This window comes from Protomyctophum parallelum (genome assembly GCF_964188405.1).
Source record: "Protomyctophum parallelum genome assembly, chromosome: 4".
Lineage (NCBI taxonomy): Eukaryota > Metazoa > Chordata > Actinopteri > Myctophiformes > Myctophidae > Protomyctophum > Protomyctophum parallelum.
The window spans coordinates 37,136,593-37,153,195 of record NC_139700.1 but is presented as its reverse complement, the minus strand read 5'-3'; the positions used below and the strand labels follow the sequence as shown (position 1 = coordinate 37,153,195).

Sequence of the window (16,603 nt, the reverse complement as noted above, 5' to 3'; positions counted from 1 at the left end):
GTCCTACAATTGTCAATGTGGTCAGTCTGCTAACTTTGCGTGGATATGACCGATCTATGGCTGTGTATTTGGAATACATGAAATGTATGTGATATCACAGACATCCTAGGGCTATTACCAATTAGCCTGGCTAATAATCCAGACTCAAATCACACTGTTGGCAGGCAATTTTCTTTGCCAACGGCTGATTCGGTCTGGCTTATTAGCCAGGCTAATTACCAATAGGCCTATTGGAAAGGTGATTATTAGGGAAGCCAGACAATAATGCCAGACAATATTGTTGGCTGCTAGGAGCGTCAGAGAAAAAGTTAAACCAATAATCACTTGTAGAACGGACAAGTAAAATGTGTTTACTTGTCCCAGAGAACAGGACAAGCCTTAATGTCAAGCCCTACATTGAGAGGCTATTTAAAAGTGCAGTGTTTCCCTGATGTCCTGTGCCGCGTTTGTTCCTGGACATTCCTTGTCGTTGAAGTAATGAGGGCTAAGGGCTTTGACCAAACTCATTTGGGTGTTCCCTCAATGTGCCTCAGAGCAACAACAATCCTCTTTGAACAAGAATAAACAGAGATATATAAAATGGAGACAGTAAGCATGTGTGCACACATTCCAGCTCTGATATAAACTCTAGTATCACTGCTGTACATGATTGGCTTCAGTAATGCTGACACACAAAGGGGCTGACTCGTCAGAAAAGTTGGGGCTTTTTACAGATTGTTTCCCCAGAAGGTTAAATGCATACTTTAAACTCTGGCAGATGTATTGCTGATTCACTAGTCCTTCTCTTCTCTTCTTCTCTTTTCTAAAGTTCTCTTCTCTTCTCTTCTCTTCTCTTCTCTTCTCTTCTCTTCTCTTCTCTTCTCTTCTCTTCTCTTCTCTCCCCTTCCCAGAGTATTAGGCAATTCATCTACTACTTTAACAAGACAAATTTTGTGTTTTGAGAAAAAAAGATGAAGAGAAAGAGACATGTACAGAGACTGTCAGAGAGACAGAAAAGAGGAAAGGGAGAAGGAAAGAGAAAGCCAATGATGAAAAGAGAGCGAGAGTAACAGAGAAAGAAAGAGTCATCAGTTCAATGTGGTGCTTGACACGGACATCAGTCCCTGCGTGCGCACGCACGCTAGCCCTGAGCCATTGGTCTCATCTGTGTGATTTGTCTTTTTTTCTTCGCCATAATGAAAGCAGAATATCTGGTGTTAAATCTTTTCATCTTTCTGTTGCTGAGTTGTCAGCTCTGTAGGTGGGTGTTGTAATGTGGGTCTTTCGTGGAATGCATCCAAACATGTCACCATTCAGTCCACAGACCTGGATTGATTCAGTGTCTGGGTGGTTCAGACTTCAGACAGTATGTGTGTAGCTGAGACCACAATACATGCTGGGAGCTGGCAAAAGGTGAGGTGCTAAACCTCCAAGCAATCCATGTCCCAGGGCAGGGTCTAACGCAGTGTAAATTGGGCGCTGATCCTGCCAATAAGCCACTATGACAACTTATTTAGTGGATTGATTATGTTTGGGATGTCAGTTTGTGTCAATAATCAGAAAGCAGAGTGTCAAGTGTTTAAGCCATTATTTAAAGTTACCATGACCTTGCTTGACACTCATACACATTTACATCTGAGACCGGCCCAGTACAACCATGGTCTTTTATTCTTCGATGTTTATCTAGCCCTTCAACATGGTAGATTGAGACACAGGCTGTGGCCCATAGGACAGGAGCAAAGCCAATGAAAAACAGTGCGCAACCCCCCCCCCCCCCACCCCCACACACACCACACAGGAACTACACTGTTGCCCTTTCATCATGCTAAATTCGCCAGGTCTATGCAAGTGAGCACAAATTACATGTGAGAAAATTCATTCACAAGCCCACAAATGCCATTCAAATGCCATTCAACACACACTACGACTCGCTTACAATTCGCGAACCTGGCAACTACTACTCCGTCTTTTAATTGGCTACTAGCTCTCAGCCTGTGCTGCTCTGATCTCTGAGTCTCCCTGACAGTCCTGTCCACTGTCCGGACTCCGCAGGAGAAAAAAACAAGGAAGGCGAGGAATTTTCGCCTCACGATTTTGCTTATTCCTTCTAAATCTCTGTATATGAAATATCGCTCACTCAGCGAATCTCTTAGTTACATCAACATTGTTCTTTGACAGTACTTGGTTTGTGCCAAACTATTACAATGACACCGTTCGAATTTGCCATTTCGCCTGCCAGCCATACTGCCGACGAGTACTTTTGATTGCGCACACACACACGCACACGCACGCCTGGAAGCCACGATCTCTCTCTCTCTCGCCTCGCCACGCCACGCACGCACGCACGCACGCACGCACACACACACACACACACACACACAGGAATAGCCGTGCAGCCTATACACGGCGGCAGCGAGACAGGACGTTATAATCTTGAGTTTCATTAAATAACTGTCTTTCTCCGCACGCGCACGTGTGCACACAACATTATTCAAGTGAAATGTGTAACGCCAATATTGGGATAATATAGGCTACCAATATGTGGGTAGACTACAGGGATTTACCCACGGAATGAATATATATATGTATATAATCATCAGGGCTGGCCACACTTTTTTTACTACAGAGCTACTTTCAAAACGACCAGCTCATATACCCACCAAATAAAACTATCATCCCATTGCTGAAAATAGTTACAAAATGTAATTGAGGAGCCTTTCATAGGCTACATAGAATAGACATGGATTGGATGACCATTGAATATAAAGGAACATTTATAGCCGATAAGAGCTGATAAGAGCGCCCCTCACTTCACACGGGTGTGATCAATTAAGCCCTATTCAAAACCAAGATCTACAAGAAAGCTGTTTTAGAAACATTTTGAAAATGTATAAAAACATTGGCAATCAGTGTGCTAAGAATCTATAATCTTGTTACAGTGAGTGTACGTACAGTAGCAGAGCAGGTTTGGCAACATTGTTATGTCTCATTAAGCACATTATCTAGGATTAGGAGCAGAGTTTTTGCTACTGCCACAGTGCCACTACTTCCTGCCAAACCTTTTCTTTTTCCACTGGCACTAAACTCTTTACATGTCACGTCTAGGATCAAAGGGAACTCTCACCCCAAAGCTCCTTGATGTAGTAGCAAAACAAACAAACCTGCCCTTAAGGCATGCACAACTATTAAAGATAATCTTATCAAAAGGTCTTGAGTCTAAAAAGCCTGTGATTCGGGTGGTATGTTGTACCAGTTCCATATGCTTGTAGCATAGCAGCTAACGGAAACTTCACCAGCTTTTGACCACTCTACGTATTGTACAACTAAACAGCCTGTCACCGTACTGTCTATTACACCTTTGGTTAGTTGCTCTGCATAAGAGCATCAGCATCAAAGGATCAATCAATGTATATGAATACATGAATACTATAGACAGTGCAGCAAGTGGCCTGGCTGTAGAATACTATTACACACATTACAGATAAGCAGGCACGCACACATGCTCACACGCACGCATGTGCATGTGTACCTCCATGCACATGAATACACAGTCACATCACACCCTTACACACACAGAGTTGCACACACATACTGTATGTGAAGGGAAAAAAGCAGACGTACAAGGCACGAAGTGACATGCTGTGAGCTTGTATATATATATTTTTTAATAGCCAACGCTAAAATATAAAATGACACAGATTTGAATGGGTTAAAAATACCACAAACAGTGCAAATAGCAGAACTGAAATAAAGATGCAAGGCAACATTTGACTGATTGTTATCAGGCTGATTGATGTGTTTTGGCTGGAGACGTTATCAGAGCATAGTAAAGTCAATGTGCTCTGAATGATGACGTCTCTGGACAAAATGTGTCTGCCTGATGTAGCATAATAAAAGAATGTGCTTCTTCTGAGTCAATTTTGCGCACCACCTTTTTGAGGGGCAGTAGTAGGGGAAGTGCAGTACAGTATGAGTACAGCACAGTACGAGTACAGTATGCATACAGTACAAATACAGTAGTACAGAGTGCAGTACACTACGCGTACAGTACCAGAGTACAGTGCAGTACAGTACAGAGTACAGTAAAGTACAGTTGAGTACAGTACTGGAGCACAGTACAGTAAAGTACGAGTGCAGTATAGTAACAGGACAGTACAGTACGAGTACAGTACAGCACAGTACGAATACAACACAGAGTACAGTACAATATGTGTACAGTACAGAGTATAGTACAGTACACGTACAGTATACAGTATGATTTCAGTACTAGTACAGTACACAGTACAGTACGAGTAGTACTGTAATTATAACAATAACACAGTTCACACAGGTGTGAAATTTGTGAAACAAAATACATATTTTGGGGGACCTTGACATGAAAAGGTTTGAGCACCACTGACATAGAAACATAGGATTTTCAGAAAACTGTCGTTGTTTAGAATCAGCCTCGGTCTTAGTGGGTTAATAGTGAGATACACAGTGGGATATGTTTATTTTTGAGACCACAGGATGACAGGCGTTTTATCCATTAGAGTTCACCTTTTTTTTTTTTTTTTTTTTTTTTTTTTTTTGCGGCTTACGCCTTTTATTGATTTTTGAAGGGACAGACAGTAGGCTGACAGGAAACGGGAGAGAGATGGGGGGATGACATGCAGTAAGGGCCGTGTCGGGTCCGGGAGTCGAACCCGCGGCACACTGCGACTGGATTACCAGTCCGGTGCCCAGACCGTTACGCTACGGCCTGGGCCCATTAGAGTTCACCTTGCTTGACACATACATTTACATCTGGGTCCTGTCCTGTCTTCTTCTATTCTTCAATGTTTAGCTAGTGCTCCAACACCGCTGGGGGTGGATGCTTTGCCAACCCATTTCCGCAGTTTGGATTTGAACTGGTGACTCTCCAGTCACTGACCCACTCTTGCAGGCAGTAGGATAATCATACTGCAAATACATACTATTGATACATCTGCCTTTTTTAAATCCATTAAGACCTCAGGCCGATTCTACAAAATGCCTTCGAAATGACTTTTTCGTAAATTCAAACAAATTAAAAACATTTTCAAAATAGCAAATGTACAAGCTCTAAGATAAAAAATGACGCCCGATTTTAATCGTTTAAAGATGGTATATGCAGTAGCTGATATGTCCTGATTTTAAAGTAGGCTATAATTAAGACATACTGTATTAAGACACCTTCTAAGTTCAAACAAAGTCGATCTACATGCTCACACCATGTATTATGGTGATGTATTGTGAACTTATATATCTGTTGTATTTTTGGAACGTTTTAGAAGTCTTCTCAAAATGTATGAAATGACATGTCCACCACTGAAAACATAATTTACAAAATATCATTTAGATGTGTATTTGCTGTTCCTACATTTCAGAACATAATTGCTGTGCGGCCACACTGGGCCTCCCTCCCCTTAGTAGAGCATGACTGAAGTTTCATGTACTGACGAGTTAAACACACAGAATGATTTCATTAGGCTAGTTTTGCATCAGAACAATGAGGCGTGGACACAGGATCTCACACACACATTCTTTTGTGACCGCCACATTTCTCATAAGAGCCCCCCCCCCTGCATTCCACTGATATGTGCTTAAATTGTTGTACTACAGCTGTAATATGTTTAACATTGATTGGATTTATAGTCATGTATATTGTATTGTGTTCTAGGAACAGGAAACTTCACTCATCTGGCCTTTGGGTTCAGTGTCAAACTTTGCTGCCTTTGGCCTTTGGTGTGAGCTACCAAGATACCCCTAAGTGAGTAGTTTAACACTAGGGAGCTTGCATCATTTTGTCAAATGACCATAGGTCTGTAACTCTTAACAGAGTTCAGTTTGTAGTTAAATTAACAGAGGATCTTTGTGATGTGTGAACTCTCAGTCGAAAGCCAAACACTTTATTGAGGTCCCACTCTAAATTATGCCAATGAAAGCCAAAGAGGTGTTCAAATAGTTTTAAAGAGGGATTCAGACACTTGAACTTGTCTGTTGACAGGCACTTGTTGGCTGTTGTAGGGATCAAGCTAGGTAGGTTAAGGTTTTTGTTGCAGTATGATCTCTGTAAGCAGTGGCAAGTGGAGGTTCAGTGTGGCCAATTACAATTCTAAAACGGTTAGTCCCAATACTTCAATACTTAATTCTGATTGGCTGGTTACCGTCACGTGACCGTTTAACCCTTCAATCACTTTATATCAATCCCAGCTGATTCCACAGCTCTGTAGGTACAGTACTGGGGAAGGGGAGCGCTTGATTTTTACAGTCTATGTTACAAACACAGTCTATGTTACAAACGCATGCCGTGCGGGCGTCTAAGCACCGCCCGGCTCATATGAATGTGAATGTGTGGCTCCAGGCAGCCCCGTAAAGACATCAAGCGCTATTCTCCCGTCACATAGCCTACTTGCTGAGCAAAACAAGGAAGTGATGTGGCTCACTCTGGTGGCGCAAAGCATAGCTACTTTTGTGAATTGAATCGTTTTATTAGGTTAATATTGCTATATGTTTGTAACCATTTTAGAAAAGCAATAAGCCACTCGAGGCCCCAGTTTACCGGGTATTTTACAATGGCTGGGAGGGTAGAAGACCCTCCGCTGCGCGTCAGGTCTGCCTACGCCTCCCAGACATTGTAAAACCTGTAACCTGAGACCTCTCATGGCTTATTGCTTTATTATACTGATGAAACAGCCATCTAGCCGTGCTTCAAAGAAGCCCTAATCAAAACATAGAAATCAGCTGCTCTGTTCTCCCAGAGCGCAGCCGACTGGGTTGCTAGGATAGAGAGTTTCTTGGGACATTTCTGGTCGTAGTGGCTAATCTGGCAAATATCATAGTTTTAAGGGGAACTGTATAATTGCAATATTACACGAGAGGGTGTGGTTTACCATCATGAATGCACTTCTGCACTGCCTATCGGAACTTTCCTGCAGCATCGCATTAATGACGGTAAACTACACCCTCTCGTGTAAAATTGCTTAATTGTATTACACGGCGTAATGGAATACTCGATTCTGACTAGTGGTCAATCATACTCAAACAAGAACAGCGTCTGTTGTTCTTGATTAAAAAACAAAAGAACACACAAGCCTGAGCGAGCACACAAATCCTTATCCCACCCATGCACGACACACACACACACACACACACACACACACACACACACACACACAGATCCAGTTAGCTGTAGAGTAAACAAACAGTGACTATCAGTAAAGTGGACATCCTGTCTTAGATCAGAGAGGAAGAGAGGAGCTGCTGCTTCTCTAACTGGTTCCCTCCGTGACCTTTGACCTCTGAAAGGAGCACTGTGGGAGTGAATGAAGAATGTAGCAGATTCCTGAAACTGCCCCCACTCAATCTCTGTCTCTCTCTCTCTCTCTCTCTGTCCAAATGTCTTTACCTCTAACGTTTTTCTCTTTGTCTCTATGTTTTCTTCTCTCCCATTAATGTATGTATCCGATTTTACGTCTGGAGACTCTTCCACACAGGACAGGCTCCAGACGAGCCACCTCAGGAGACTTGGCTCATATCGGAACCCATTTGTTCCTTATTCCAATTCATTCCTCTCCTCCTGTCCTCTCTTCCCCTCTCCTGTCCTCTCTTCCCCTCTCCTGTCCTCTCTTCCCCTCTCCTCTCCTCTCTTCCCCTCTCCTCTCCTCTCCTCTCCTCTCCTCTCCTCTCCTCTCTTCCCCTCTCCTGTCCTCTCTTCCCCTCTCCTGTCCTCTCTTCCCCTCTCCTCTCCTCTCCTCTCCTCTCCTGTCCTCTCTTCCCCTCTCCTGTCCTCTCTTCCCCTCTCCTCTCCTCTCCTGTACTCTTCTCTCCTGTCCTCTCTTCCCCTCTCCTCTCCTCTCCTCTTCTCTCTTGTCCTTTCTTCCCCTCTCCTCTTCTCTCCTGTCCTCTCCTCTCCTCTCCTGTCCTCTCCTCTCCTCTCCTCTCTTCCCCTCTCCTCTCCTCTCCTTTCCTATCCTCACCTCTCCTCCGATCCAACCACAGTAGCTGTGGCATTCACTCATGTGACACAGTGATTTGCTCTGTCTGTTTAGGACAGATAAACACATCCAATGTGAGCTCGGGTCATTGGCTGTAAATCACTGTGGCTCTGTTAGCTGCAGGAGACACATTGACCAGTGGCTGTTTGTATACAGATTGCTTCAATAAGTGTTTGGCTCTTCCAGTCTTGATGGGGCTCACAATGTGTTTGTATTATGCTTAATTCATGCTCTGTCGTACAATGGCGTCGTATTGTACAGATATAGCAGCGGAAAATAGACAAGCTCACAAGGTCATTTAGGAACATGTAGATCTGCTATCTTTGGCACGTGACACAGTTTGGCACAAGTGTCAAACTGGCTTTAGACTAATATTTTCTACAGTTTGCACATGATTAAGTTGACCATTGGTACCTCTGTATTCACACTACTAAAGTGAGAGGACAGAAAACAAGATATAAACGAGTATCTCAAGTCTTCAGAATTGGCTGATCTGGCCCTCCCAGGCCCCACACACATATTTTGTTGTTTTATTATTTTATTTTCATGTGTGTGCCTAACCCTCATTGGTTTATAACACACCATTTCACGCTTACAGCTTGTTTACGGTATATTCATATAATACATTCAATTACCTCTCTGAATTATACAGTGTTCTGTCTTCTCTTCCAAGCTTGAAAAACAAAAGCTCCTCTAACAAAAGACATCTCTTTTCATAGTCATCTAGCTCAAGGAAATCACCACAAATAGAAGACATCTTACTAACAAATACCTCTCTTATATCATCATATTTATGGCAGTAAAACAAAAAGTGAACCTCATTTTCAATTTCACCATGTTCACAAAACAAACAAAAGTATCTCTCTGGGGTGACATTTAACCTGTCAGTCTCCAGAGCTAATGGTAATGTCCCTGAGCGTATTTGTGCACAGAGAAATCACTGTCTTTTGTTTAAATTACACACACAAACAAACAATCTCTCTCTCTAACCAAAACCTTACCCGTACCCACCAGCACACCCCCTTCCTTGTATTTCTTTTTGTGTCTGTCGGAGTCAGACATGCTCTGACTGCGGTGATGCACACACACTCTCATCTCATGTGGAAAACACAGCAGAGAGAGAGAGAGAGAGAGATTGAGAGAGAGAGAGAGAGAGAGAGAGAGAGAGAATGTAGGTCAGCTGTACCACAGACTGTATGGATCACACATTCTGCAGCCTGCTGGAAGTGCCCTACATGCCTTCCTCAACACTTTACTGCCAGGAATTCCATACACAAATCCAGGGCACTGCACACCGCTTTTCTCCCTAAACCTGTTGAACCACTTAAGCCCTATTTTGGACTTTGGCTATTTGGAGAATAAAAAAAAAAAAAAACGACCTCACGAGCTCACAAGGCATTGCGGTGAGACACGTTGTGGGTGAGAGATTTTGGAATACTTTTTAAAGAATTGTGAAAATCTTTCATTAAAGCAAATATGGTGAAGTGAATATATACAGTATGTTATGTAAGATTTATTTATTTATTTATTTATTTATTTATTTATTTATTTATTTATTTAAGATAATAAAGCCACGGTGATACACTTACAGAGAAGGATAACATCACAATGACATCAACACAATAACATTTTTATAGCAGTTTGTCTCCATTTCAAGCTTCTCGACACAATAAAAGCAAATCAAGCAAACAGAAGAATTGTAACATGGGCTCCATTAAGTCTCTCGTTTAGCTTGTTAAGACCCTTATTACTGGAAGCATCGCCTCACCTCAGCATCTCACATGAGCCTGCTGTTCTCCCTGGCACAAAAGAACAGGGCAGACCTATTATACAGGAAATTAGATTTTCACAATGAGTTAGCCTTTGATAACGGCCATTCATTATTAAAATGGTTCAGTTGATTTCAATTTTATTTAGTTTGAAGGGGAAAGAATTATTGAAAAGCAGCAATGTTGTGAACCGTTGTGAAGATAATTAAATGCACATTTGAGTGGGCCATTGACTTATTATATAAGATCTCAGAATGAAGCTGCCCTGCCCCTCCACTGGGAGAGTGATGTTATAGACTGTGATGTCATTGTAGTCTGAGGGAATGTGGTGTTCTTAAACTATTATTACGGGGTTGGTAATTGGTATCCACGGCAACTAAAACAGGAATAAAACAATGTCATGCTGCTGTTGTAGCCATGCAGGCCATACCTGTTTTATTTTCCTGAAGTTTTTAATAAAACTATTAATGTGGGTCTGTGGTTGTGATTGAAGGTAAAGTTATTCTATAGATTAAACACATTGATCTAGCTAGCAAGTAGGCCTACTTATATAACAAAACACTTTATAGAGCAACATAGCAGTAGTAGTTTGTTGGATTGGTGTTTATGAAACCTTCCGTTTGTAGGAATAGGAATATCTTTTTATTTTGATTGAATACTAGTTCTGTAGTTCAGGAGGAAGAATATAAGCGTAAAATCACAAACAGTCTTTTAGCAGTCCCCTGTAAGTGTCTTCACCATGGTCGTGGGGTCAGATCTCCATAATGCTACTACTACTAATAATAATAGCTCTGTTTGCAGTGAAATGTCTACGTACATTAAAGTATTGCAGCACTAGTTGTATCTCATCTATTCTATGCTGTCTGCCTTCCTCGCTGTCTCTCATCCCATAGCCGGAGGCAACTGACTGAGGGATTGCTTTGCAGTAATTAATTCACAAAAATAACACTTGTCATTGACCACTTTGAGAAAATATACAGTAATTGAGTGAGTTCCTTGGCCTGCTGGCAGCGTGCACACGAAATATGAGACTAGTAGATTGCCTAGTAGTAGTGTGTTAGCTGTGGACAGAGTAGACACACATGTCCAAATGCAAAAATCAACTGCCCTGAGATTAGGAAATTAACAAAGGTGGTTCACAGAACAATCAAGGACAAAATAATCTTCTAGTAGATGGGAGAAAGCGCACACCAGGTGGATTAATGACATGCTGGTAATACCAAATAAAATAAAATAAAAAGGAACCTCACACTGTGGCTCTATTTCATGATTTATTACATCTCTTAACATCTTGTCTAACAAAGTGTTTCATCTTTTCCTCCTCCAGGCGCGTTTGCCAAAGTGAAGGAGAGCCAGAGGATGAGCGACGAGGGGAAGATGGACCAAAACGAGGCGGACGGCATCAGGAAGCGCTGCAGGACGGTGGGCTTCGCCCTGCAGGCCGAGATGAGCCACTTCCACTGCAGGCGAGAGGTGGACTTCAGGGACATGATGCAGGCCTACATCAAGGAGCAGATCGCCTTCTACCAGCGCATCGTGCAGCAGCTGGAACGCACACTGAGGATGTACGACAGCCTGTAACACCACCGCGGATCCGTGTGCGAGGGACCACCGAGGCAACATCTGTCGGCCATTGGGTAGACGACCTTACGTAAACCCCCTCCACTCATCAGCGACATGTGATCGCCACGAGCGGTCGACGTTGCCGCTTGTTTCCAGTCCACGACTTGACTTCCAAGCCTCGGGCTCGGTGGTTGAAAAATAGTGCTTCAACTGATGGGGTGAAGTCAAAACGATGTCAAACACTTTACACCAACATTCCTGCCTGCTGCGGAGGTGGGACTTGAAAACATGGCTGCCTATACACGGCGCGCTGGCGCTCTTTGTGGAGTTGTCATCCATTTTGATGGATTCAAAGGATTTGGGTTCCAAATATATAGCCGCCTACCCAGATGCCAAAAGATAAGTACCATTGTACTTTTTTTTTAATGTTTTGATGATTATCTTGTCCACAGAAGTCCACTGGAAGGCTTACTCAAGGACACAGGGACGGACATAGAGCTATTGATGTCATGATGTGTTAACTGTAAAGGGATTTGTACTGCTTCCAGGACAGCGTCTCTCTATCCACTAAGCCGACCTGCCACCAAATATCAGAAGAGAACAGGGGAGAGTTCTACAACCTACCAACCACCCCACCAAGAGGATTTGGTACTTTAATTCATTCATGGAAAAACTATCCGTTTGTCTCTGTGGAGCAGTCCTGTGCTTTCAAGAACTCAGCCATAACATCTTCATTCTTAAGAGACCTACTGTATGTGGACATGTCTGAAATCCACAGAACATCACTGTCTACTTTAGGACCTGTTGGTCACTTTGCATAAAGGGGACAGTTTATTTAAGAGGTTTGATGAAAATATGACCGTAGAGTCTTGGCGGATCTCTAGTTTACCGTTCTGTAGTGTAACAATGATAGAAAGCCATGTATGTTTTTTTTCCCTTCCTGACAGCCCCCTCTTCTTTCTGGCATCATGCACTTTGGCCCCTCCTTGGGTATAAGTTTACTCGATATATTTCCAATATGGTCAGTTCATAAAGGAAAATCACATCTGCAAGGTAATTTTCACCATCCAAGTTATTTTGTAATTCCTATTTTAGTTGTTTGAATTGTCTCATACATTACGCTGCCCTGAATTTAACTGAAATGAACTCAGTTGAACAGAGAACAAATACTTTCAAATAATTTGAACAGACTAAAAGTGAACTGGTCCCATTCATTCATGCTTGAAACAAATAAACCTTTAAAAAGGAAAAAATGGGTTGAAATCTGCCCAGATTATTTTACCATGAACCTCCTCTTTTGGTCAAGACTTTTCCTTGCTCAGGTGTTCACTGTTACCAACCTTAACGTCTTTTCCACATCCTGTTCTCTGCTCATATGAACCATCTGAGCTTTGCACCGCACATAGTAGAAGAATGTACTGGTGTAATAATGTCATTCAGCAATAATTTCATTTTCCTGTGGTTTCTAAATCAGCCAAGTGCCTTCAAGCAGCTAAGTGTATAAAACCTGTGCCACAAAGCCAATAGAGCAGTGTATGAAAAAACTCGGTTTCTATATTCTGTACTGTTAGAAGAAATGTTGGTACAGAACATAAATGAGATTAATTGGCAGAGAAAGTTTTGCACACACACAGGAAACTGTCATCAGAGTTTTACACATCATAAGGAGCAGTGGGAACCTACTGAACAGCACCCAAGGGGTTCAGTGTTTTGCTCAAGGACCCGATGCCAGGAGGAGCCACGATCCAACCAGGAACCCTGTGATTCCCAGTCGACCACTCTACCTCCTGAGCCACTGCCACCACTATAGAACTGGGTTACTTTTGAGGGGCGCTATACCCCTCCTTGTCTAGACAAACATTAAAAAAGTAAAAACGCCATTGACAATGGACAGAGTTCATGTTTGTTTTGTCTGTCGCTGAGAAAATCTGCATATGCGCATGTTATGTTATATCGCAATGATGCAAGATGATAAGGGTTGGTAAAGCGGCCCTCACTTCACACAAGTGTGATTTTCATTATACCATAAAGATGCATTTATGGGTGCCATTCACGTTGATGTGGAATCTAAACCCTATAATCATGACCTGTGACCTCTCAGAGCAACCAGAATGTAGTTCCTGCTGTTGGTGTGTTGTTGGACAGCGTTGGTTGAGGTTTGCAGTAAGTTCTTCTGTTAACACTAGTGACATGGATTGTACCCATAGACAAAATTGCACAAGTTTTTAAATATTCGTAGGACTGTGTGTGTGTGTGTGTGTGTGTGTGTGTGTGTGTGTGTGTGTGTGTGTGTGTGTTTGTGTGTGTGTGAGTGAGTGTGCGTGCAAGTTGATTTCTCCTCTTTGGTGTGATGCAAACAAAGTTACTATGTTGAAATTCTGCAATTATATTCTACTCAAATGGAAACTAGTCTCGTCTGGTGAACTGGATCAACTGGTTGTATGAGTCATAAAACCACATGCACTCAGAGATGTATTCAGAACAGTCTGTTCATGTGTAATCAGAGCAAAACATTAACAGCTGACTAGGGTCTCGCTGCATGCAAACTGTAATAATACTGCCATAACCGATGACTGTTAGAGATAAACTATTTCACTCCAAAATGTGTCAATGCAATGTATTCCTACCTTTTCACTTTTTGAGTGAATGGAAAGTCATCTTCGAGAGAAAAAGTTATATAATATTTTCTTCAAGAACTATAACTAATCCTCTACAACTATAGTATGTATTAAACAACTCACTACTCAGAAATCTTATTCTTAGCAATCTACCATCCATGAAATAGTAGTAGACATTTTTGCGTAATCTTGAAAATAATTGTTTCTTGGGGATGGTTCCTTGTGCTGGATATCTCCAACACAAGGAAGCCTGGAATGAAACCTCCAAATGTCATTAATGTTGAAACTCCTGACGCAATGAATGTTTGTGTGAATTGAGCCAGTGTGATTTTATAATATCTGTTCCACTAACATTGACTCATTCCATTTTAACAAGAGCAGAACGTTTCACTGGGACTTTGTGGCTGCTAGATGGCGACTATCTTTAGACTGGTGTCAACCTCAGAAGGTTTATGTGTATCCTAGCTTTGTACTGAGCAGCATTACCTCAGGAAGTGTTGTCACTCAGGCTGTTTAATGCTCTGCTAAACCTGGCATGCTTCTTTTTTCCTTAAGGAAAAGACATGAATGCTGTAACAGTAGCTTTTTATTTTTGGTGACTGATATGGAATTATGGATATAGTGATAACTTTGATTGAAGAGTGTCTGTATTCTAGGAAAATGTAGGATGGACAGTGGGATAAAAAATACAACATTTTAGGCATTTACAGACAGGGTTCCCACGGTCATAAAAAATAAATAAACATGTCCCAAAACATGTCTAGCATTACATTAAATACATGTGGCCTAATGTATAAAGGGCGTCACGTGACAAAAAATATTAGATCTACAGTACAACATACATCTGTATGTTGCACTGTGTTAGGTTATATTAGCTTGTAGATCTGTTCTGTTTGTCACAACATGACACCTTTGCTAGAGTCTGTCTCTGTGCATTGATACTTAGAGCACGGATATAGCCTCATTATTGTACCATATGATTGCTATGGCCTGGAAATGGGGTAAAATGCTTTGGGAAAAGTAATGGAAAAGTTTTGAAAATTCATCCTTAAAAATGTGTGGGACCCTTTACTGTAGATATAGATGAAGCAATATCCAGGGAGTCAAGTGAAACCACACAATACACGAGACGTTTCTCCATCACTTGCATTATTTACAGTGAACCAATAGCATGGAGTACAAGTTGCAAATGACTGGCTGGGAACAACTGCACACATCTTATTCAGCCAACCCTCTTTACAGTACTCTCAACAATTGATGTAATTGTCATTGTCTAATTGAAAAGGGTCAATTTAGCTTCATTTTGTTTGAACCAAGTTTGAACCACAATGTAGTTTTTGCGTGCAAACAAATTCATCCCCAGACCAGTCTCTGAGTAAACAAATGGTAGGACTATGTGTGAGTCACATATGAGTGTTCACCACTGCCCAGTCCACATCCTCAGCCTCATGGTCCTTTAACCCTTTAGCTCTATTTGTGGGCAACACAGTTTGCAGTGTTTCCCAAAACAGTGGGCCGCAGGACCCAGTTTTGGGTCGGCAACCCATTTTATGGTCCAAGAGTACATATGCCCTTTCTTTAGTTTCCTATAAAAACATTGTTTTCAAAATAAAAATAAAATAAATAAATCAAAGAAATGCCTTTTTGTCTTGAAAATAGCAGATCTACAAGGCATGAAGGACGTGTTTGAGCTTGTATCGACTATTGTCACTACGTTGGGTCCAGGGACAAATTAGGGGCCCTTGGCTCTCAGGGGCCCTTCGGGGGAAATTGGACGCCTTGAAAAGGGCTCCTGGGGCCCTTCATTGGCTGTTGATTTAGTTACATTTAGGTTAAAATGATGATAAAAACAAGGAAAAACACGAAAATGTCATGCGCATGCGTGCTATGGGGCCACTCTTGAGCTAAAATGACAAAAGAATCTCTACAATAGGTGTTCGATGATGTTTTATGTTAAAGTAAAACAACTTTGTTTCTGAATTCAGACTGTTCCTACGCTGAGGAAATTGTTTGTGAAGAGAGCATTTTGAGACAATACCATTCCATGAAGACAGAACATGTTAGGGGGCAAAAGACATGCAAGCAATTATACAGGGACTAACAAAAGAACAATTCAACCTTGTTTAACAACAGCAAACTCAATGATCATGACTGCCAATAGTTTGAGTCTAATCTGCACCGCAAAGACCAACAGCAGTTGACTACATTCCATGTGTTTTAAATAAACAAGGTCATGGCAAGGGTCAAATGCGGCCCACGGAGCGCCCCCTAGTGGCCCTTGGAATAATGATTGAAAAAAGAAAAAAAAACATTTTTTTTTTTAAGAGAGAAAGTTACAGGTATATAAAGTTACAGGTATATAAAGTTACAGGATATATAAAGTGCTAGATTATCATAATTACAGTAATCAGCCATAGTTGTTTCTAGGGGTGGGGGGCGAGGGGGGAAGCCCCACCCCATGGGGCCCGCGACCCGCAATTTTATTTGCGCGCGCATGAGACTGGACCATGGTCTTATTCAAAACGTATTTATTATTACTTATTTGTGGACCTTCAGCATTTATAGTTGAGGAACCCTGGCCTACATAGATCTTTGTGTTTGAACACAAAATGCATTTTAGAATCCAAAAAAATCTGCGCTTCGCGCGCACGCTTGCGGCCCTCCACACACAATCATT

At 41.9% G+C, this 16,603-nt stretch overlaps 1 protein-coding gene across 1 annotated transcript in view; it reads left to right on the top strand.

Annotated features, from left to right (window-relative positions):
- The window catches only part of snx33 (sorting nexin 33), a 34,826-nt gene extending 19,013 nt beyond the window's left edge, over positions 1-15,813 (top strand). The window contains exon 2 of the mRNA XM_083762955.1: positions 11,073-15,813. Within this exon, the coding sequence (XP_083619081.1) occupies positions 11,073-11,326 (254 nt within the window). The 3' untranslated portion in view covers positions 11,327-15,813. The remainder of the gene's footprint in view (positions 1-11,072) is intronic.
- Positions 15,814-16,603: the final 790 nt, after the last annotated feature.